This window comes from Schistocerca nitens, chromosome 1 (genome assembly GCF_023898315.1).
Source record: "Schistocerca nitens isolate TAMUIC-IGC-003100 chromosome 1, iqSchNite1.1, whole genome shotgun sequence".
In the NCBI taxonomy this organism is placed as follows: Eukaryota; Metazoa; Arthropoda; class Insecta; order Orthoptera; family Acrididae; genus Schistocerca; species Schistocerca nitens.
The window spans coordinates 842,947,900-842,972,764 of record NC_064614.1 but is presented as its reverse complement, the minus strand read 5'-3'; the positions used below and the strand labels follow the sequence as shown (position 1 = coordinate 842,972,764).

The following is a 24,865-nucleotide window of genomic DNA, read 5'->3' as shown; positions in this document are numbered from 1 at the left end:
TAATGTACTAAAGAGGCGTCTGCAAAGATTTTCAAACGGAGAAAAATTTTCGCTAAACTCTCGTTCAGAACATCTTCTATCATACGCAGTTTATTATTTAGTTCTTGTTGATCATTATCAAAGAAAGCAGCAGTGTAAATAACAACAAATAGCAGTCTCTTGCCATTGTTTCGCTACTGAGACAATTACTCTCTCTTTTTTTTTATTGTAAGCGGCGGCAGCACGCACAAAAGCAAACCATGCCGCGAGCGGCGACAGGTCGTGAACATTAATTATCGGAATGCGACAAACAATGCATGACACAGTACAGTAATGCATTTTCAGCTTAGAGTGACGAAAACACCTATAACAAAGAGAACGGCAATTATCAGATCAAAGAAAAATAAGCAATCAATTCAAACCAGACGAAGCACGTGAAAAACGAAGGGTACCCGCATAAATAAGGACGGAGCGCCTGACGCATAGCAATGGCTACCTTGTAAAGCTTAACTGCTAAACTTACGGCTCGAACCAAACTACTGCAGCTGTATCGTCATTCATTCGACCTGAATTCTATCTCATATTACAATGGACCAACTTTGTTTCGATTTGGAGGTGCGGCCTAAAACTTTTCTCTCCCCTTGAATTTCGAGTCTCAAATTTCAGCTGCGGCTTAGATTCGGGAAATTATTTTTTCCTTTATTTAGAGTCTCATTTTTCAGGTGCGGCTTAGATTCGAGTGCGGCTTAGATTCGAGTAAATACGGTAGTGTCTTTATGGTAACATAAGGAAAAGAAAGGATTTGTCAAGCCCCAACCAAAGCAGCAACTCCCTGTAAAAAGATCTGCACGCATTAACAAAAATCATGTTGTGCATCTGTCTGAAAAGCAACAGTGTGGTGTACAATAAATTGCTTCCCTGAGGTGTACCATCACTCTTGACATTTAATTGTCAACAACCGAGTGGTCTTGCAGACGCAATTGAAGAACAACGACCAAGAAGACTGTGTAAAGTGATGCCATTCCACAATAACGCAAGCCCACATTCTGATAGACTGACAAAAAACACAATATAAGAGTTTGGTTGGAAAGTCATTCCACATCCATCTTACTTACCTGACCTAGCGCCCACAGATTTTCACCTTTTCTGCGCTATATGGTACAACCTTCAAGGAACTCCCTATGCGGTTGAAAATGCGCTCTGAATATGGCTCGACAAGTTCTTTGCCACAAAATCAAATGATTTCTACAATCACTGAATCAGAAGTTGCCTAAGCATTGGCAGATTTGTAAACAGTTAGGAGAATATATTTTTGATGACCAATGTCTCTTTTATGTGTATCTATTTTGCTTATATTAAACTTATGGAAAAACACTATGAACTTACGCACCAACCCAATATTATTATATACGAGAACACATACTCCTGTAGCACTTCTGATTACACCTTACTACTTTCTCCCCAGGCACATTAGATGTTGTACAAGACATGCTTTAATACCACAGATGCAACCATTGCCAGTACACAAACAATATGAAATATTTACCTGCTCTGTGTGGTCTTTAGGTTCCATTTTACAAAGAAGATTGTACAGATGTAACACAGGCCCAGATTCCAAGTTTTTAATGAGTGGAGGAAGGAGGTCATGAACTTGCTTACTGCAGTGTTTTAACTGTGCAGCTTGCCAAATAATGTCTATATGTTCATCTGTTATCTTGCATTCCATTGCTAAAAAGCTGAGTATTATGTGACTCTGCTTTATTACCTAGAACAAAACAAACAATGCGAGGATACTTTCTTCAATGAATGTTACAACAATTTACTTTGCACACATTTCACAAAACTGATTTGATTTGTTCAACACAATATGCAAGAACAGTACCAATTCGTAACTCAGAAATAAACAAGGTGGGGATGGGATTCTGAGCTATTTGCACCACCCATTCTTTCTTTAGTGTTCTAATTCTAATTCTGGACGTAATAAATAAAACAAAGTTGATGGATCAGCTGGGACTATGCACCAAAAACACAAACTTCAAAGCACTACGAATTATCCCTAAAAAAAATTAAATTTAATGACGATGGTGCTTTATAATGTACTGCACAAACACCAAATTATTTTGAAGTTACTGACAAGAAAAGTTATGATTTGACTTCTGTTTATTCAGCTCACCTACAGCTATGTTCATTGAAAGTATACCACCTCACATACAGCTATACAAAAATATGAAAACATCATATATATGAACACCTTCATTAGTCGCTGTCTTCACCCATTCACCTCCTTCCCTGTTCTCATTCCAGCACTACACAGCCGTCATTCCACCACAACACCCAGTCTTCATATTTCTCTTCTTTTCCGCTACTCCATCTCCCCCCCCCCCCCTTCCCCACCTCTCCCCTGCTCTCCATCTAACTTACAGCACTTCATTGTCCCCCACTTCAACATACTCTCCTATCCCTCACCTTCCCCACCCCAGCCGCCTCCTCACCCCACCCAGTTACCACTTCCACCCATCATGAACTGGTGATGCTGCTCGCAGTGTGGTTTCAGTTGTCTGAGACTGCAGTCGTGTGTGTGTGTGTGTGTGTGTGTGTGTGTGTGTGTGTGTGTGTCGGGGGGGGGGTTATGTATGTCTATTGTTGACAAATGCCTTAATGGCTGAAAGCTTTAATTGTAGGAGTCTTTTTGTTGAGCCTATCTGCGACTCAACATCTCCACTATATGGTGAGTACCAACTTTCCTTCTCATAATATTGATATAAACATTTAATGTAATTATGATTATGGACTTCTTAAAAAGATAAGCAATAATAAACAATTATTTGTACTTTATTTTTGAAATATATGTTTCAAAGATGATTTTGCACAAATAGATCGATAGATGATAGTATCTTCTTTGCTACATGGTGCTGGGGGTATACTTTTGTCTTTGGGTAGTGAGTAGTACGAGTTTGAAGTGCGATGATGGAGTATAGGTTGTGTGTGTTGTGTTAGCATCACGGTTGATGTTGAATGTGATGTGAAATGAAATGACAAAAAAAAAAAAAAAAAAAAAAAAAAAAAAAATGAACACCTAAAAGTCCACTAGCCAAGTATCCTCTAGAACAGTATAAAAAGTTACATTTCAAAATGAACTATGAGCCTACGACTTACAAGAAAAAGAAGAAGAAGAACATAAGATGAATATTATGGAAACTGTTTATTTAAATTCTACCACTGCTACCCCTATCTGCAACTTATCACTATCTCAGCGTACCATGTACTGTGAAAATGTGGCCAGCTGCCCATATTATCAATTTACTTCAAAATTAATAAATAAACTTTGGGCTACAAGACGGTGGTGACAGTCAGACTATGCAGATTGCTGGCTGGTGGTTGTCATAATCTTATGGCCTATGCAGGCTTCATTTACTCTGTGCTTGAGAATTTGAATACTGACGGCCTTTGAAAGATGCCCGAGGAGGGTACTGACATGTTTTAAAATATATTACATGCGAGTTAATAAATTTTCAATGAACACAGCTGTGTGGGTACGTGAATTCAATAAACAGAAGTCAAAACTGCAAAGCTACTCCCTTTCCAGCTTGTTATGGAACCTAGAATGGTGACAATTTATAATTTTTTTTAGTTTACTCTAAATTAATTTCTCACACTCAGTCACCATAAGGTGTTGTACAACAAGGAGCAGAAAAAAACTTAAGTCAAATATTGTTGAGCAGATCAGGGGATATTCACTTTTCCAGAACTAGATATTTTTAACATCTACAATAATGAGACAGATCCATTGCTACTCACTGTAAAGACGACACACTGAGAATCTGACAGGCATGAAAAAAAGATTGTTATGCATTAAGCTATCAGCCATAACCTTGTCCAGAAAATAAAGGAAAACACACATACACTTTCACATAAGCAGGCAAACATGACCGCTGTCTCCAGCTGCTTTGGCTCTAGCTCTCCGGTTAGAGAGGGCAGAGATAGTGGTCATTTGTGCCAGCTTGTGTGAATGTGTGTGTTTTCTTTTTTCTGAAGAAGACTGGCCCAAAGATTAGTGTGTAACAGCATTTTCATTGTGGCTGTTAGCAACTCAGTGTGTCATCTTTATGATGAGTAGCAATCAATTGTTTTCGAAATTGTTGATTTTTGCGACCTGGACTTTCCATAGTTTTATTTATAATGTCTGTAAAATCGCCCTTTTAACTATAAGACACAACAAATTTTAGTGACACTCGTGTTCTCGATCACAATCAATAATCATTGGTTGGGAGTTAATTAGGAGAGGGAAGGCGCAAAAAAATTTTTTTTCCCAAGAATATTGCTATTTTGTAGTGGGCATCTTCCTGAATAGCTTGATGTATACATTTGAGAGATTGTTGAGAGATTATAAGGCACATTATTTGGTCTGAACTGTACCAAGATGCAGCGCCACACCCCTTCGCACAACATTCTTGTCATATGTAAGTGCATTTCACTCTGTAAAATTTGAATGTTTATACTTGCGGCAGAGATTGTTATTCATGAAACAAGGGCCTATTGATATCGATACTTCCTCTGCTGCTATTGACATGCATTGTTTTGAGTGCTGATTTTTGTTTGTTCTCTGTTTTGAAAAGCTTATAACGATACAGCCTTCCCCAAAATTCATATGAAATGTCTGACTCCACCTTTTTCATATGCATCCGGATAGTTATCGGACAATTCAGTGCTTCCGAAGGCCTTGTATGTGTGTCTTTTATATATATATATATAAAAGAAAGATGATGAGACTTACCAAACAAAAGCGCTGGCAGGTCGATAGACACACAAACAAACACAAATATACACACAAAATTCAAGCTTTCGCAACAAACTGTTGCCTCATCAGGAAAGAGGGGAAGGAGAGGGAAAGACGAAAGGATGTGGGTTTTAAGGGAGAGGATAAGGAGTCATTCCAATCCCGGGAGCGGAAAGACTTACCTTAGGGGGAAAGAAGGACAGGTATACACTCGCACACACACACATATCCATCCACACATACAGACACAAGCAGACATATTTAAAGACAAAGAGTTTGGGCAGAGATGTCAGTCGAGGTGGAAGAGTAGAGGCAAAGAAGTTGTTGAAAGACAGGTGAGGTATGAGTGGCGGCAACTTGAAATTAGCGGAGATTGAGGCCTGGCGGATAACGAGAAGAGAGGATATACTGAAGGGCAAGTTCCCATCTCCGGAGTTCGGATAGGTTGGTGTTGGTGGGAAGTATCCAGATAACCCGGACGGTGTAACACTGTGCCAAGATGTGCTGGCTGTGCACCAAGGCATGTTTAGCCACAGAGTGATCCTCATTACCAACAAACACTGTCTGCCTGTGTCCATTCATGCGAATGGACAGTTTGTTGCTGGTCATTCCCACATAGAATGCATCACAGTGTAGGCAGGTCAGTTGGTAAATCACGTGGGTGCTTTCACACGTGGCTCTGCCTTTGATCGTGTACACCTTCCGGGTTACAGGACTGGAGTAGGTGGTGGTGGGAGGGTGCATGGGACAGGTTTTGCACCGGGGGCGGTTACAAGGATAGGAGCCAGAGGGTAGGGAAGGTGGTTTGGGGATTTCATAGGGATGAACTAACAGGTTAGGTGGACGGCGGAAAGACACTCTTGGCGGAGTGGGGAGGATTTCATGAAGGATGGATCTCATTTGATCGTGTACACCTTCCGGGTTACAGGACTGGAGTAGGTGGTGGTGGGAGGGTGCATGGGACAGGTTTTGCACCGGGGGCAAATGAGATCCATCCTTCATGAAATCCTCCCCACTCCGCCAAGAGTGTCTTTCCGCCGTCCACCTAACCTTCAACCTGTTAGTTCATCCCTATGAAATCCCCAAACCACCTTCCCTACCCTCTGGCTCCTATCCTTGTAACCGCCCCCGGTGCAAAACCTGTCCCATGCACCCTCCCACCACCACCTACTCCAGTCCTGTAACCCGGAAGGTGTACACGATCAAAGGCAGAGCCACGTGTGAAAGCACCCACGTGATTTACCAACTGACCTGACTACACTGTGATGCATTCTATGTGGGAATGACCAGCAACAAACTGTCCATTCGCATGAATGGACACAGGCAGACAGTGTTTGTTGGTAATGAGGATCACTCTGTGGCTAAACATGCCTTGGTGCACAGCCAGCACATCTTGGCACAGTGTTACACCGTCCGGGTTATCTGGATACTTCCCACCAACACCAACCTATCCGAACTCCGGAGATGGGAACTTGCCCTTCAGTATATCCTCTCTTCTCGTTATCCGCCAGGCCTCAATCTCCGCTAATTTCAAGTTGCCGCCACTCATACCTCACCTGTCTTTCAACAACTTCTTTGCCTCTACTCTTCCACCTCGACTGACATCTCTGCCCAAACTCTTTGTCTTTAAATATGTCTGCTTGTGTCTGTATGTGTGGATGGATATGTGTGTGTGTGCGAGTGTATACCTGCCACTTTTTCCCCCTAAGGTAAGTCTTTCCGCTCCCGGGATTGGAATGACTCCTTATCCTCTCCCTTAAAACCCACATCCTTTCGTCTTTCCCTCTCCTTCCCCTCTTTCCTGATGAGGCAACAGTTTGTTGCGAAAGCTTGAATTTTGTGTGTATATTTGTGTTTGTTTGTGTGTCTATCGACGTGCCAGCGCTTTCGTTTGGTAAGTCACATCATCTTTGTTGTTGGTTGGTTGGTTTGGGGAAGGAGACCAGACAGCGTGGTCATCGGTCTCATCTTTAGGGAAGGATGGGGAAGGAAGTCGGCCGTGCCCTTTCAGAGGAACCATCCCGGCATTTGCCTGGAGTGATTTAGGGAAATCACGGAAAACCCAAATCAGGATGGCCGGACGCGGGATTGAACCGTCGTCCTTCCGAATGCGAGTCCAGTGTCTAACCACTGCGCCACCTCGCTCGGTCATCATCTTTGTTTTTAGATATATATATATATTTTTTTTCCCCACGTGGAATGTTTCCTTCTATTATATTCATATATGATATGATATGATGATGATATGAATGTATTAAAAGGAGTGGTGTTGTGGTGAAAGATTACGAAAATGGGGCTAACAATTGTCTGACGAAGAAATAATGACGTTAAAAAAAAAAAAATATATATATATATATATATATATATATATATATATACAAGAAACATTATTGTAATTAAAGTTCAGAGTGATTTTCTTATGGAAAACTAAAGATATTGCTATAAAAGATTGTCATTCAATGTTGTATTTTACACCTTACTCGGCTGTAACAACAATTTCTTTACGTTTTGTAAATTTTAACTGTAACATCAAAATTGTACAAAATTAATAATGCTTTATTTTGGAGGCTATTGTTAAAATTATATATAAAGTGATGCTGCGACAAGTCAGTTTTGAAGTTACTTTTAGAAGTCAAAGAGATCAGCGAAGCCTGTCCATGGTTTGTTTACATGAGTGTGCAGTTCAGATGTCAATTAATGTGAATAAATTTTGTGAAGCATGAAAATTTCATGTTCATTCATCAATGGACCAGGCAGAGGAAACTTAAGTTAAGTAATATTCAACATGAATCGTTACAAGCTTGTAGTGTGGTGTGAATTTTGAAACAATTTTCAGTTGGCTGTGTTATTTTTGTGTTCGTTTGTGGCATATTATCGCACAATATGCCTAGAATTCGTTGCTTCAACTGTAAATAATGTCACCAGGGCAACAGATGCACAGTAAAGGATGTTACAACAAATGTTATACCAGTGGGTCAAGACTGCAACCTCTCAGAGCCGGTAAACAAACCACCACCGAGTACTTCAAGAAGGAAACTTGTTTTTGGTGCTAATAAAAATGGAGGCTGTCAATCTGAAGGTTCGTGTAATATTACTCTTGATGTTAATATACTGTCACAGTTAATATCGGACAATGTTATGTGCAAGCATTGCTTTGTTGTGAAGTGTGTTTCTGTGGTGGAAGTTGAGAGTCCCAGGAAAGGCCTTGCTACAAACTTATCTGTGATATCCAGCAAATGCAACATTGCTGCATCTTGTATGACATCTAAAATCATAAACAAAAGTTATAATGTGAATTTGAGGGTAGCACATGGCATGCGCTGTATTGGTAGGTGCAAGTTAACGAGAATTTCGCTCTCATTTAAGTATAATGCCGAAAGAGTCAGCCTTCAGGATTTGCAAAACGAACCCTGTCATCCAGGACCACGTGACACAAAGGGTGCAGATTCACCATGAGATGGGGATATTCACAGGCATCTATTGTCTATTGAGGCCTAAGTGCTGTAGTGTGTGGGTGACACAGACGAGAACCTACGTCATATGGAAACCCAGTAGAAGCCGTTTGTGGCTGAAGAGACGTAGTAGTGTTAAATATGGTGGACCTAAGAACTTGAATTTTAATCATATCTATAATAGTATAGGCAATGCTAAAATCTGAACGCTTTGGTCAATCTTAATGACCGACATTTCATATAGAAGCCCATCATTAAAATGACAAATGTTGTAAATATCAACTCTGTAACTTTATTTGTTAACAATATATAGTAAATTTAATTATCGGTATTTTAGTTAGGCATCAGATCATCATTTCCTCCACACAAAACACACTGAACGATGACAGCATGACACCTTATTGAATCTTTAGGTAATAGAATATTTGCTGTAATGTTTAGTGCAAAATAGTTACTTTTGTTTTTTATTTATTTATCAGAAAGCACATTTATGCAAGGCATTCAAAGCTAAGAAGGAAATTGTATTTGTTTTATGTAAAAGAATTTAATGTTTATTATGTGAAGGATATTATTGTTACTTTATTTAGAACATGAAAGTGGTCAAGCTTTGGATATTTAAATATGTTAAAATGTAAAATAATGTAGGATAAGCTGTAGCCAATCAGATGGAGGCTTCAGGAAAGAGAACTGCCCTAGTCAGTTGACAAGTATATTCGGCGTGTGGGAAGCGCAGCCAGGGATGAATATAGGGAGTGCTGGTGCAGACACGAAAGCAGACAGTTCGGCTGGAGACACCAAAGGGTTCAGTTCAGATTGAGACGCAAAAGTGGACAGTCGGTCTTTAGGCAGCTAGGAAGTGAAACGACTTAGAAACTTTCGTGTTGCGTGGTATCACGGGACTTAGTCTCTGAGCAGTGAGCAGCGCGCGCCTGGTGTGAATTCTACTTTTTTGCGTAGTTAACGAGTGAAGTATTGGACTTGTAATTCGCAATGTGATTGTGAATGATTGAACTGTGTCAAATGGATATGCGCTCGAGTGTAACAGTAACTCTAAATATGACCACTTTCACTATTAGTTTGCTTTCTGAATAAACATTATTCTAACTAAATCACAACTGTGCGGCCTACATCATTTATGGGTCATTAATTTAGTTCCCGATATTATTATTGCTGTTATTACGTGTTATATTAACTCGGAAATTTTGCAAAATTGCCATCAAATAGATAATTTAACCAAAGGGTCACAAGTGTCTAATTTAGGGCTTGAAATGCGACACGTGCGGTTCAACCCCCAGATGAGTTTGATCCAAGATATTTCGACAAAGAGGAACTGCATGTGAGCCCAAACATCTTTGGGATGTTAGCTCGCATAGGGACAGAAGGCAGCAAGAACATTTTGTGTAGTAATGAATCTTCCACTGCCCCCAGCAAAATTTGAGACTTTATGGCTTGGGGCTGTTAAAGAAGTTGCAGAATCATCAATGAAAAGTGCTGCAGAAGAATTTGTTATCGAAAATGATGGTGACAGAGACATAGTGGCCGCTTTTGATGGTACCTGGCAAAAAAAGAGAGCACACTTCATTGAATGGTGGTGTTACAACAACATCTGTTGACACTGGTAAAGTACTAGATGTTGACGTGTTGAGCACACTTTGTCATAGTTGTGTGAAAGGGATTCCAGATCATGAATGCAATATGAACTATAAAGGCTCAAGTGGAGGTATGGAAATGCAGGGAGTTGTCAGCTTGTTTACCAGATCTGTTGCCTCCCGTGGCCTGTGAAATGTAAAGCACCTTGGTGATGGTGATAGTAGAGCTTTCCTTGAGGTTCAAAAATGTGCTCCATATGGACTGCGACTGTTGCACAGAAGTTAGAATGTGTGGGACATGTACAGACAAGAGTTGGCACTAGGCTTAGAAGGCCGAGGCAAGATTTGTCATGAAAAAAAATATCTGATGGGAAGGGAATAAAAGGGACAGGGCAAGTGAAGGATGCAGAAATTGACAAGCTACATATTATGGCTTGGCAATAAGAAGGAACACAGGGGACTTGAAAAATATGAAGCAAGCAGTTTGTGCCTTATACTTCCACAAAATTTCCACAGACAATAACCCTATTCCCAACTTGTGCCCAAAAGGAAATGAATCATGGTTGGCTACTGAAGGCCAATTGCTGGTGGTGAAGAATATCATTACAGGAATTCTCTACCAACTGCTGTAATGGAAGCCATCAACCCTATATTCAGGGACCTTGCACATGAAAACTTATTGAAGAAATGTCTTCATGGTGGTACCCAATACCCAAATGAAAGTTTTAACCAATGTGCATGGGAAAGATTGCCAAAAACCATTTTTGTAGGAAGAAATGCACTTGCTATTGGTGTTTATGATGCAGTTTCATGTTTTAATGATGGTGTCCAAAGCAGGAAATACGTTTTAGAGAAAATGGGAATTCAGCCAGGAGTGAACTGCACCAAAGCTTTGTATGCGATAGGCAGAGCGCGTGTAGTGAAAGCAGATAAATCATTTTTGGAGGGGATAAAATCAAGAAGAGTGCATCATAAGAATGTGAAAAGGAAGAAAACTGATTTAGAATATGAACCTGCTTATGGTGCTGGAAAGTTCTAAAAGAATGCCAAATACAAGCAGAAACTTTAATGGCCATTTTTCGCAAAACAAAATTTCTGCACTTAGGTACATGTAACATCCAAAACAAACATCCTATTACTTTCAAACTTGGTATGCTTATTAAACGCAAACTCCTTAAAGTAAAAACTCTAGAATTTTCCAAATCCATTAAAAACTGTGATAAAAACTTGACACATTCCACATCATTACGAAGTGTCGTATTCATGATCTATGGAACAAGTACTAATCTAATCTAATCCACTACAAAATTTGAGTTTTTTCTAAACATGAAGTTTAAAATGTAGACACTCATTCCTTTTTTCATAAATTAAATAAATTCTAGAGTTGCATACACCTGTAAGTATGGTTTGTATGTTGTGCAAAATTCATCGAAGAATCTCTCTTACTTATGAAGAAAAGTATACCTATAGCAACAAATGCAGCCAATAGTAAGTGAAAGAATGGTGAAATTTCACATCTAAAATAAAAAAATTATTTTGTTACATGTTGGAACTTCCACTGCTATGAGTGTGAATCCTGAATCCATCCTGGTCATGCTGACAAAGTTTTGTGAATTTAATTGGAAAAGTATAGACAGTAGCAATTAAAATAACCTGTGGTGCCTATCCTGCTCCAAGTCGGCCCATTTGACATTCTACTCGTCTTGGGGTGAATTTCAGGTCGCCATATTTCTCTTATGGACACCTTTATGATTCTTGCTCTTGTGCAGTGAGAGAAACTTAAAAACTGTATATAATCAAGTTGTGTGTTAAAATAATATTACAATAAACTTTTAAAAGATTTTACTTTACAAGCTGTATACTTCTTTTACATTTCTGCGCCATGTAAGTGACCCATGTTTGTTCCTAATTTACAAGTTGATTTCATTCCTTTGGTATCCAATGTAAGATTGGGGTAAATAAGCAACTGGGCAACACTGGGTGATCAAATACTATTTAATGAATGGACTGCTGCTAACTCAAAAGGATATTCACAAGAAAAACTACACTTGTCAAAATTACAAAGAAATATATGAACTGTACATTTGAAAAACATCACTTCCATGAGGCTGTTACTTTAAAATAGTACTTTACTTTTATTGTACTTAAATAAATTGTTAATTTTTATAGCCAGTGTCTGTAGTTATAATTAGTCAACATACTTCAAATCCCTCTTTGTTGACTACTGACAATTTATTTTTATTTTGCCTTTTTTTAAATGGTGTGAAATCAAACATAGTTACAAATATGGTTTGGTTCTAAATCTAAAAACTTTTGAAATGAACAGTTTTAGAGCTCAACCACAAGTGGTTTGATTCCAGTCCACAGACAATGCTTTAAATTAACAAAACAAAACACATGTGGCAAAATAAAATTGCACTTTCAGTAGTTGTATAGATATTTGAAATACCTTAAGTAATTGATGTGGCTTTTGCCCATTTCCAGGAATATGTTACTATATGGTTTGCTTTATAAGGTAAAACATCGACAGATGAGTTCAAAAACAGTTTTTCAGAAAATGCATAATGTCACCAAAAACTTAACCTATATACTGTTCTCTAAACTCGCAATGCTGCAAAGCAGACTGCTAGTACTTCTCTTCAGACGATACATGTGGTTTGAAAATTTTCAAAATGGAATTTTTCTTATTATATTATTGCTGTTATTGTCTTTAGTCCAATGACTAGTTCGATGCAGACTCTTCATTTCTGCGTAATTATTGCAACCTACATCCAATTGTATCTCTTTACTGTAGTCAAACCCTTGTTCTCTTCGACATTTTTGCACTCCACATTTCCCTCCATCACCAAATTGACTCTTAAGAATGTGTCCTATCAGCCCTTCTTTTACGCAAGTTCTTTTATCCCCAACTGAATTCAGTATTTCCTCGTCAGTTATTTGATCTACACATCTGATCTTCAGCATTCTACTGTAGCACCTCATTTCAAAAGCTACAGTTCTACTCCTGTCTATATTCCTTACTGTGCATATTTCACTTTCACATTATGGCTGCACTCCAGGCAAATACTTTCAACCTTAAAACACTTAAATTTATTTTCAATGTTGTTATTTCTACAGTTTTTCTTATTTCTCATTTTACGGCATCTTTAGTTCTGCTGTCACCAGATATTTTGCTTCCCAAACTGCAAAACTCCTCAGTTCCTAATACAAATGCACCTGACTTAGCTTGAATACAATCCAGTAATCTTTCACTTTTACAGAGGCTTTGCCTTAATCTCTTTTCAAGACATTACGCATTCCAGTCAGCTGATCTTTCAGGTCCTATGTAGTCCCTGAAAGATTACTATGTCATCGGTAATCCTCAAAAGTTTTTAGGTTCTTCTTGAATTTTAATTCCTTTTCAAACTTCTCCTTCGTTGCTTGTTCTTTGTACAAATTGAATAATATGGGGAACAGTCTGCAATCCTGCCTCTATCTCTCTTCTCAAATACTGCTTCCCTTCATGTCCTTTGCCCCACCTTTGACCACGTAGTTTCAGTCTGGTTTCTGAGCAAGTTGTATTTAGTTGTCCAAGTTGCATTTTGTCTTTTGTGTCCTATATTTTATCCCTGATACCTTCAGGATTTGGAAGTGTGTTCTTTGATCAACACTATCAAAAGCTTTTTCCAAACATACAAATGGTATATGTGGGATTGCCTTTCTTCAGCCTAACACATAAGATACATCATAGAGTCAGTACTACTTCATATGTTTGTATGTTTCTCCAGAACCAAAACTGATATTCCCCACTTCAGTTTCATTATTTGTTTCTGTCTATAAACAATTTTTGTTTGTATTTTGCAAACACGACTCACTAAACGGATAGTCGGGTATAACTCACAACTGTCTGCATCCGCCTGCTATGGTATTGGGATTACTACATTCTTCTTCAAGGCAAGAGTATTGTGCCTGTCTTAAGTATCCTGTATATCAAGTAGAACTGTTCTGCTAGTGTCAGTTCTCCCAACGTTCTTCATAAGAATAAAGGAATGTTGTCTCTTACATGCACCTTGTTTAAACTTTGGTCTTGCTGCATTCTATCAAATTCTTCCCACATCATCATACAGAGGTCTCATCTTCATCCATTTCTCTTTTCTCCCAAGGGTTCATTAATTTACCTATATGCAGCACCTATATTTCCTTATTATACAACATACATATTATTTTTGTGTCCCAGAAGTAGTCAGTCCTTTGTTGCAGAAATTTAAACATTATTAATTAAATTAAACTGTGACACACTAGGGAAGACTGTAATTAATTTTCCATACCTCTACATGAAGATTTGGTCCAAATATGTGCGAAATAATCTGGTTTTCGATAAGCCAGTTGGCAAGATTCTGGCCTACATTTTCTACTTCCATTATGCTTTCATTGTTGCACAGTTCATTGAACATGTTGATGTGGCTGTTGATCTGTGCAATTCCAGCAAGCCTCATAGTCAGTGTAGAGCTGGTAAAATATTTAAAAGCCAAATCAAGGCCATCACGGTCAAAAGCAAGTGGTGAATCAAGAGGATCCTTCACAGCACTCCACATGAAATCTGGAAAACAGAATAACCAAAAAATTATTTCTAAATACCAACACTAGGTTAAATTACCTTTTAAATTTTAACCTGTTAGTACATAATTAAATTTTAGTTGATTTTAATTTATCAATTAGCATTCAGGACGCAAAAATAAAATGTTTCTGTTTCTTTCCTTTCAAAATTATTTTGCACTTACTATCAGATATATTTCCTCTACTTGAAACCAAACTATTGTTACAAAGAAAATAGTGACACTTCACAAAAGCATTTAAACGCAACATCATTAATTTTACAAAGAAATGATTCATCCCTTGCTGCATGTAACATGCATTTGTGTACCACAGCTTTCCTCTACATTAAAACTGATAATTCCACAGGACAAAAACTTCCTTATTTTCAGTGGAAGAATAAAAATCTCCAGGGTGCTGTTTATTAAATTACCTGCCATTGTTTTGATACCAGGTACACGAAGATCCTTATCCGGAAGGCCACACATGTATCTCAATACACGTGACCGCAACGGAACAAACAACTGTACAACTGAACGGTAGTTGAGCCATAATTTAAGATTGCACACAACTGCAACAAGTGCATGGGCAAGTGGCACAGGCAAGGATGAGTTCTCAAAACATGCTGTCATCGCTGCTGGTCCACCAGCCTAGAAAGAAGAGAAGGAATTTCTGTATGTACATTTAGCACACTTCTCAAACAGAATGCAGCGTATTTCTGAATACATGACTATATAAAGGAAATTACACATATCATAAATCATCTCATATATATGCACTGTCCACATGAAATAAAAATATTACCATATAGCAGAGATGCTGAGTCGCAGATAGGCACAACAAAAAGGCTGTAACAATATAAGCTTTTGGCCATCAAAGGCCTTTGTTGACACACACACACACACACACACACACACACACACACACACACACACACACACACACACTCGACTGCAGCCCCTGGCAGCTGAAAACATGTCATCACCTTTTTGCACCGTACAGCTTGAATCCTTCCACGATGTTTCACTTATTTCTTTTTGTGTGGTTCTTCTTGGTTTACTCACACTTTCTAGTTACTGTCATCTTGACTGATGAGTGTTCCCATGTAGTGTAGTGTCTTAATGTTATTGATGGTGGTGATGACACAGAACACAGGTAGTGAAATTCAGCATTAGCATATATTCTATAAGCAGCAGTTATGAAAATGAAATAGATGGAAAAAAGTTAGTATACTGTTTATTGTTTCAAAAGTATTTGCCATATTTGTCAATACATTTATTCCACTGTGAGACAAGAGATGGTCAATGCCTTTAAGGAAAAAGGTTTGCGGTTTACATAATCACGATTATACCCTGGCATGCTTCTCTTCATCCAAAGCTGACTGATGGCCATAAATGTCTTTCTTCAGGGCTCCAAACATACAGAAATCACATGAGGTCGGGGATGTATATGTTTTCCCATCAAAACTTCTGCAGCATGGCTGAATCGATCTTCACAACATTAGGCGGGTCAGATTGAATGAAACAATGGTAGCCGTTTGTTCTTAATGGAAGCTTATACATTTTTATGGTATTTGACAGTTTGTGAAAACTTGTCTTCTTGCTGTTATTAGCCTTTAACCATGTAATGTCTCTACACCATGCAGTCTCCACAGTTGATCTCTCCGCCACCAATAAAGACAGCAATAACACTTATCGGTCAGGACTTCGTTCCTTTTCTGTGCATTTGTAACAATTTACTGCAAGATCATGTAATATGCTGTGTACTAGCCTAAAACATCACAGCCCGCCACTAACACCTGTTAATCACAAATTTATTTTCTTCAATATATATGACAGGTACCTCCTAGCAGGTAGGTTTTGTAGACTGGGGTCTAAGCTGTTTATCTGTCTTTCCTATTTTTCAAACTCTCCCTTTTGTCCTGGTACACTACAGATTTGACTTGTCTTTTTCTACTATTCAATGCAGTCAACAGATAGTCATTCATTCCACATGTTCATGTTCATCGCCGTCAAAGAGCTCTTCTTCTTCTTCTTCTTCTTCTTCTTCTTCTTCGTGTAGCTGTGACAGCACTGAGCATTACAGGTTTGAAATTATATAATGGCTGCCACTCTTCCTGAGATTTCCACTTGCAAAGCAGGAAAAGAAAGGTCTCTATGTTGTAATGAGATTTATTATGTTCATATATACCTTTTACTACATGTAAAAATAATTATTATTTGGTGGGCTTACATCTTACTAGGATTTTGATAATGTTTGTAGCCTTATTTATGACAGTGCTAGGAAAAAGGACTTCTTGAAATTTTGGGAATAACAATGAATACAACTTGGAAGAAAACAACAAGAGACTGAGCTTCTCTCAATATCAATTTTTGAGACGCAAAATACTCTGCAGGGCCACGTGATCATACCGTTGAGTTTAGGGTATGCGCAAATTTTACAAAGAAATGTTTCGACTGTGTGTTCACCGAACAAGAGCACACAGCCCATATAAAATTTGGTCAGCTGAAAGATGTTTTGGGAAATACAGTCACAAAATTTGATAGCCTGTTTTGTCAAGCAAACGCACTAGGGTGTGATGTTTGTCCACACTGAGTAGTGGGGCTTACCGATAATTTAGAAGGGCCGTGGGAGTGAGATGCAGAAGCAATGATGGTCTTTTTTTTTCTTAAAGAGATCTTGCATATTTTTAATGGTATTCAAGTGCTGTTACTTGTCTTTAAAGATGTAATGTCTGTACACCCTGTAGTCTCCACACCGCTGCACAAACCATCAATGATGACAGCGATGACACCAATTATAACTAGAAATAACCTGTAAAGCAATTCTTCTGATTTGTTGGTACATGACAGGTATAATTTAATGAGTCACCATGGAAGGAAATGGTAGTAATGATTGCTATCAGCCCACAGTAATTTAAGTATTTGAGAGAACAAAGCAAACTCTGACCTCCAACTTTTTGTAATGGTTATCGTACTTATGAAGTTATATGGATATAAGTTTTAGATTACTACTGTATTGACCAGAATATAAGCTGCACTTGTGACCTAAATAATTCAGCCATGAATAATTAGGGTGCAGCTTATCCACGTAGCCCTAACAATATTGGTGTATTTCACATCATAGTATCTTCCACTGTAGTGCTCTTTCCTTAGTTCAAAAAGGAGCAACAATATCACTGATGTTTGGAAAGTAATCATTTTATGAGTAACAATGTAGTAACTATCATAGTGCCCCGACAGGACAGGCACAGTTTTTCTGTAACTAAAGCATAAACACCAGTCTTCACCAACGAATGATTACTTTGTAATTCGGCACAGTTATGATGGAAATTCCTAATTTGCTACTATTCATTACACAAGGAGTACATATAACACAGCAACTTGCACAAAGTACGGTATGACTGAATCTAATGCGCATTATTTATTTCCATTTGAGAAAAAGTTGTAAACTGCTTTTTCATCAAGGAATCTTGAAGAAAGCCAAAATCTGGGAAATATCCAGAACTTGATGACAGGGTTATTTCTTGTGTACAAGATAAAAGTAAAAATGAGATACTTATCTCTTAACAAATAATCTAGTGACACACCTTGAAAATTGCAAAGACTCTATAACATAATGGGTCTAGGGAGAAAACACTGGCAGAAGCTGAACATAACAAATAGTTAACATCTGATGAGTGGTTGAGGTATAGTTTTCGCTCAGCAGGGCAACCAGGATGCGTTTACAACAGAAGAGCATAGCTTAACAAGTCTTGGGAGAATTCAGAGACTACAGTGGAACATAATGAAGAGTTAAAGTAGGTTTTGGGTCTGAGTAAATATGAACAGAAATCTACAATGCTGGAAATGGTTTCCACTCAGCAGATATGGAGAGGACCTATGCACAATGACATAACTGCAAGTAAGCAACTGGGTTTTACTGTCAGGGCGTTTACAGACAGTTGCAGGTCAACTACAATGGACTGTGCAGTTGGACCCTAAGTAGCATAAACAGCTGGCTGATGACAGACATAACACACACTTTAATAACATGAAATGAGGCCAGGAAGACTGGTACAGAAAATGCAAGAGCATTAAGTCAATCAATAAAATACAATAATTCATATAAAAAGTTACTACCTCCAATCATAAACATATATTTATAATCAAACCCTTCATCCCAACACCAGTGTTTCCAATTACTGAGTGATAAATAATTCAACGATACACAATAAATCATATGTTCAGTAATGGCATTGGACAGCAGCCATCACTGAGAAAAACAACAGTGTTAAATATTCTATAATATTATGTTTACATGTCTAAGGGTGTCGAAGCAGACCATTCTCCACATTTACATTGATAAAATGAGACAGTATGCAATCATTAGTGAAGTGATTTATCAATCCATGTTGAATGCTGAATATAATTTGAAGCACAAATATTTCCGTTTTAATGAGCTATGTAATTAAAAATATAAGAATTGATGTTGGCAGAAACATCATGACATAATCAGTTAGAACATGTATTTCAGTTATAGAATCATCAGTGAAGGAATGGATGTTCATTTGTATATAAATCAATATGTTGTACAAAGTGTTGTTGGGGAGATACTCAAGCTCTCATTGGCTGAAGTGTCATGATTATGATGATGATGATGATGATGATGATGATGATGGATGCTGGCGGTGAAAGATGTACCGTTGGGAGTAGGCGAGACGGAGAAAATAGGAGAAGAGTTTGGGACATCAATCTAGAAGGAGAGAGAGAGAGAGAGAGAGAGAGAGAGAGAGAGAGAGAGAGAGAGAGAGAGTGTCCTATCACTGGAGAGTACAGCAGAGTGGTGTGATTTTGTTTAGTCAGAGACACTTTGGATCGCTTATCAGGTCTTGGTTATGGGCACCTAAGAATGCAGATGAAGGAACTTACATACTGAGTACACATCACAGCTTGATCTTAAAGGAGATTCTGTCATTTTTCATGTCACACTAGATAATTCACAGGCTGGTGATATAGTTCAATAATTAACTTTATTTATGTATAAAACTGGTTGTAGGACCACCATTCAGCAGGAGTTTGGACCTTCCTGCACGTACCACTTGTTCTTAATGATTAGATTTGCTGTGCTGCCTATGTTTATAACTAATCTTTGTTTTACATCTACATCCATACTCCACAAGCCACCTGACAGTGTGTGGCGGAGGGTACTTTGAGTACCTCTAACGGTTCTCCCTTCTATTCCAGCCTCGTATTGTTCGCGGAAAGAAAGATTGTCGGTATGCCTCTGTGTGGGCTCTAATCTCTCTGATTTTATCCTCATGGTCCCTTCGAGAGATACACGTAGGAGGGAGCAGTATACTGCTTGACTGCTCAGAGTGTATGTTCTCGAAACTTCAACAAAAGCCCGTACCGACCTTCTGAGCGTCTCTCTCTTGCAGAGTCTTCCACTGGAGTTTATCTATCATCTCCGTAACGCTTTTGCGATTACTAAATGATCCTGTAACGAAGCACGCTGCTCTCCATTGGATCTTCTCTATATCTTCTATCAACCCTATCTGGTACGGATCCCACACCGGTGAGCAGTATTCAAGCAGTGGGCGAATAAGTGTACTGTAACCTACTTCCTTTGTTTTATGTTCAATAATTTATAGCTAACACATCTTGTCTACCCTCAATTATTCAACCTCAAGATCATCTTTCACTAAATTATTTTGCTAATACATGAACAGGGTGCAGGGGGCAGAGTAGTAATGTCACGAACTTAAACATACTACAGATAGAATTATCTGGGAGTATCAACTGGTGTCACACAGGTTTACATGCATATGCGGGCTTTCTGTACTGCACTGATACGGACAACCAGAAGATTTTACTGATAAACTTTCTCAATTTAAAGAGGCACATAATCCAAATGCAGTAGTGCACTCTTACCTTGTACATTGACTCAGCAATGTCAATGAGATGCTCAACATGTGAAGCAATACGACATGGACTACTGAAGGAAAAGCCGTTACTATTTAAGAACTAGAAACAAAAAAACAATGAATTGCTGTGATGTTAGCAATTACTGTAGGAGGAAAGCCGCTCCCATGCTAACCTGAAGAATGAAACGTTGCCCAAGAAAATTTCCTTGCGGGTCAGTGATTAATAGCTATAAGAAACGCTAGATGAACATAGAATTAGTGGTGGACTGTTTAACTACTACTTGTAATTGTAGTACTAGTCTGCCATTCAATAAGTGAGCTATGCTAGTGTGGGATGCTATTCAAGGTAAGCTCACACCAGAAGCTAAGAATAAAGTTGCTGTACTGGAGACAAACTTACAAGGTAATGACCCCATGGCTAGGATCGACTTTCTTAAAGCACCTATATGGTGGTGTAAGTTAGGGTCCCAGGTATCACACCCTGCACCCATTTGCCCTGGTGGACACTCATTTGCAAGTAATCGACAAAAAAGAATTTCACGATTTGTTCAGATCCACTGAACCCCACAACTGTATTGCTGATTTTAAAAAGTTGGTACTAGCCATCAAGACCTTCCCTTGTTAGTCATCATGTCTGGAGGTATGGCTTCAAACTGCAGGAGCTAGATGTTGTAAACAAGCCACTTAAAAACTCATCTCCAACAATACTACTCTGATTGGTTTTCAGAAAGGGATCACGGAGTCTCTTCATCTAGCAAGATTAAAAAACCACCAGTCAGCCTTATGTGTGTGTTGATTCTCCCTTCAAGGGCACAATATCACCAGATTCTATCATCACAACACTCAAGAAGTGCTGGATGGCCAATGCCAAGCATGGTAGCCAGTACAGCGTACTTAGCGGGAGTAGCAAAAATACTTGACAATCATGAGACAAATGTCAGCAGTGAAGTTAACAGTGACATCAGTTCAATGAAGCCTGTAATTTCACAGCCTATTTCTGAGTAACTTATGAACATTACAACAACAAGACTGTGACAAAGATTCCCTATATTGTGGTTTGTAAATGTGTGATTTATAATTAATTTTCCTACACTGAGTTTCTCTCTATAAACCTCTGTCTCAAGCTTAACCTAATAATAAGTTTCTTGGGACTCAAAGTTCTTTCAAATTTTAACACTAATTTTGCAGGCCATATAATTAGTTCTTCTATCCTCTCTGTTAGTGATAGTATTTTTTCCAATGCACTGAAAGCCACTGAACAATTTCATCTTAGTTGATTTGAGCGAGAATAGTTGATACCTCACTTCAGCGAGAAACTGAGCTTTATTTCAGAATATCTAAGCTCTGGTCTGAAAATGGCAATACCCAAAACAGACAACATGGAAATGGCAATACCCAAAACAGACAACATGGAATAATTTAAAACAGCTCAGGTGATACAGGCGGAGTTATTTAGACAACTTTATGAATAGGCTTCTTTACTTTTTTTAACATAAAAGTTTAACTACCGATCCAGTTAAAGCCTTTCTGGATGATGCTCCTTGAATTTTCCACATGCCAATAACATTTAGAGGAGCAAATTGAAAATCTTACTTTATTACATGAAAAAAAGCGACAGAAGTTACAAGGTTGGCACCTGGAATTTGTACTTATTACCATCTTAAAACAATGCAATTTCATACAGTGAACACAATAACAGAACATGCCATCTTAAAACAACGCAATTTTATAAAATACACACAATAACAGAACACAAGAGAGACAAAAATGTACATACCTTGCAAAACAGGCAGACATTACGAAGAAGGAATGATGGAATTTCAGGATCATGGAGATCACAAAATACATTTAGTGCTGCAGCTTCTGCTGCAGAAACTTCTTCCAGTTTACCAGCTGAACTCTGTTTGAAAGCAGCATATAAAGGGAAATTTAAGAGGAATACCTGCAAGAGAGAACAAAAATTGAAGCAAATCCCACTTCACAAGACAACAATCAAAAATGAAAAGTCAGCTTATCTTAAAGACAAATGGCACAGATGTTTGCAACAATACTGCAGTTAGACATTAGAGAAATACCAACATAAAAAATTATGCTGTCTCAAGTTTCAACACCCTAGAATTTTAAAATTTTTTAATGTTTATTTCTTTCAGCAGAAACAGAGATCGAAATGTAGAAATTTCAGACCTGTATCTCTATTCATTGCTTATATTGTTCATCTATTACCTAGAAATGTGGCAGTAGTCAATTTGGCTACTTAATGTTTCTTTAAGCACCTATTTCATCTGAGAGCACAGCAAATGCACAGTTGTGCCTCACATCAAAGTGACATGATGCTGCAACGTATCCTGAAATGTTAGAACTGACTACTGCTTCTAACTATATCTAAAGTTATGGTACAGGTATTAAAATGGCTTGTAAGTTGTTAGGCAAGGAAGTAATGGAATATTTAGAACATTTGCAGTGGGGTTTTGAGAAAGAGTCCAAAGGCAATGAAAACATTAACAATTTGTAGAATAATTTTATCTCACACAATGCTAAATCAGGTGAAAGTCGTTGTGATGTGTTCAGAGAAGTTAAACCACTGACTGTTAGAGCTGCAAGACGAACTCATCCATAAAAACAGGCATATTATTCAGGATGAAATGACATGCAGTATTACAGAGGAAGATGGGAAAGAGAGAGGCATCAGTTACTATTACCAATTTTTTGTGGAACATTCAGAATTTGGGAAAAATGGAACTCAATGGGAGGTTTCGGATTGTATCTTCAACGCAACTGGAAGGTTGCCTAAGCAAAATAATTCATGCCAGACATCAAGACCAACACAACTTGCAAAGATAAAAATAAAAATTCAGAGTGCTGCTAATGTTTAGTGGCGGTTTGTTGAAAACAAAATGCTAAAAGGTACAAAACTGTGCACTGAGATGGGAGCTCTTAGTCAACTTGGAAACAACAGTTGTTATTTTTTTCTTTCTCCACCAGATATATTCACTGTAGTTTTGTTACAATGTAAATGGTTAGGTAAAAAATCTACTCACCATGCGGTGGCAGGGCAACACACACACAAAAGGCTTAACTATTACAAGCTTTCAGAGCCAGTGGCTCCTTCCTCTGGCAGAAGAGTTGAAGGGGAAGGGAAAGGATTGGAGAGGTTTAGGCAAAGGGGTACAGTTCACAAAAGTCGCGCAGAACCCCATATCTGGAGAGACTTACCAGACAGGATGAGAAGGAAAGACATTGTTGGGCACTGTTGCTCATGGATGATGGGAGAAAAGGTGTTCCAGAGGCGAACAAACAACAGTATGGTGTATAGGTGAATTCAGAGTTGTGAAGAACTTAACACACCTGACGCGCCATGAGGAGTTGGCACTGGGTGAAAAGTGGTGGTTTCCCATGCTTGGCACAGAGACTGGGTATCGGGCTGGTCCAATAAGCACCTGTGGACAGCCTAATTTCCTCATGGTCAATAATCTTCATGTAAGAAGGTCTCACTGACCCATTCACCATATATCCATAGTCTAACCATGAATGCACAAAAGCCCTATAAAACTGGAGCAGATGTGCCCTTCTGCTCCCAAAGACCTGTGACTAAGGCACTTCATAAAATTCAGTGCCTTCTGGGTTTTGGCTTTGAGGGCTCTCATGTGTGGTAACCAGTTTGGAGTCTGAAATGAGACCTAGGAACCTCACTGAGTCTTTACAATATCAAATGGTATCCCTCACACACTAGCCAGGGAAATTAAAACTACAACGAGAATGATTAAAATGAACACACACACACACACATATCTGCAGAAAACTGAAAACCTGTCCTAGCAGCCCACTCCTTCAACCTCCTCACTCCAAGTTGCAACTGATGGGTCACTGCTGCAACACTAGAGGAGGAATAGACAACAGCAAAACCATCCACAAATGAAGACCACTAAACAGGACTCCAACCCATAGATGGGATACTGTTTATCACTATGGCAAACAGGGTAACACTTAAAACACAGCCCTGAGGAACACCATTCTCCTGCTCAAAACAATCTGACAACATGTCACCAATTCCAGACCTAAAAAAAGTGCTTAGAAAGGACTATATGAAGATGGGGAAGTGGCCCCATTGACGGAGTTGCACAAGAATACTGTGTCTCCAAGTAGTGTTGTATGCCTTACTGATATCGAAGAATATAATGAGACAGTGATGTTTATTTAGAAAAGCCTGCTGAACAGCCACCTCTAGTAAGGTCAGGCTGTCGACAGCGGACCAAAATCTTTGGGATCCACACTGAAAGTGGCTAAGGAGTTGCCTGGTCGTTATAAACTGGATCATATGACAGTTAACCATTTGCTCCAAGGCCTTTCCTACACAGCTCATGAAGACAATAGTCCAGTAACTACTGGGACATGTATGGTCATTTTCTTGTCTGAGAAAGGTATCAGAATTGCCCCTCTCCATGAGTTGCACATTGGGAAAGTTGCCTACCTGCCAGACAAGATTAAAACATTTTGAGAAAGATTTCCTTTGATGCTGCTGGTAAATATCAAAGCATGCAGTAACAGATTTGGTTATGACCAAGAGCAGCATCATGAGCCGCAGACACTGCCG

At 38.7% G+C, this 24,865-nt stretch overlaps 1 protein-coding gene across 1 annotated transcript in view; it reads right to left on the bottom strand.

Moving 5' to 3' along the window:
- The window catches only part of LOC126263189 (ubiquitin carboxyl-terminal hydrolase 34), a 524,696-nt gene that overhangs the window by 486,209 nt on the left and 13,622 nt on the right, over positions 1 to 24,865 (bottom strand). Inside the window, exons 4-7 of the mRNA XM_049960250.1 lie at positions 22,052 to 22,216; positions 14,803 to 15,019; positions 14,105 to 14,376; positions 1,526 to 1,744 (exon numbers count right to left, since the gene is read on the bottom strand). Of these exons, the coding sequence (XP_049816207.1) occupies positions 1,526 to 1,744; positions 14,105 to 14,376; positions 14,803 to 15,019; positions 22,052 to 22,216 (873 nt within the window). The remainder of the gene's footprint in view (positions 1 to 1,525; positions 1,745 to 14,104; positions 14,377 to 14,802; positions 15,020 to 22,051; positions 22,217 to 24,865) is intronic.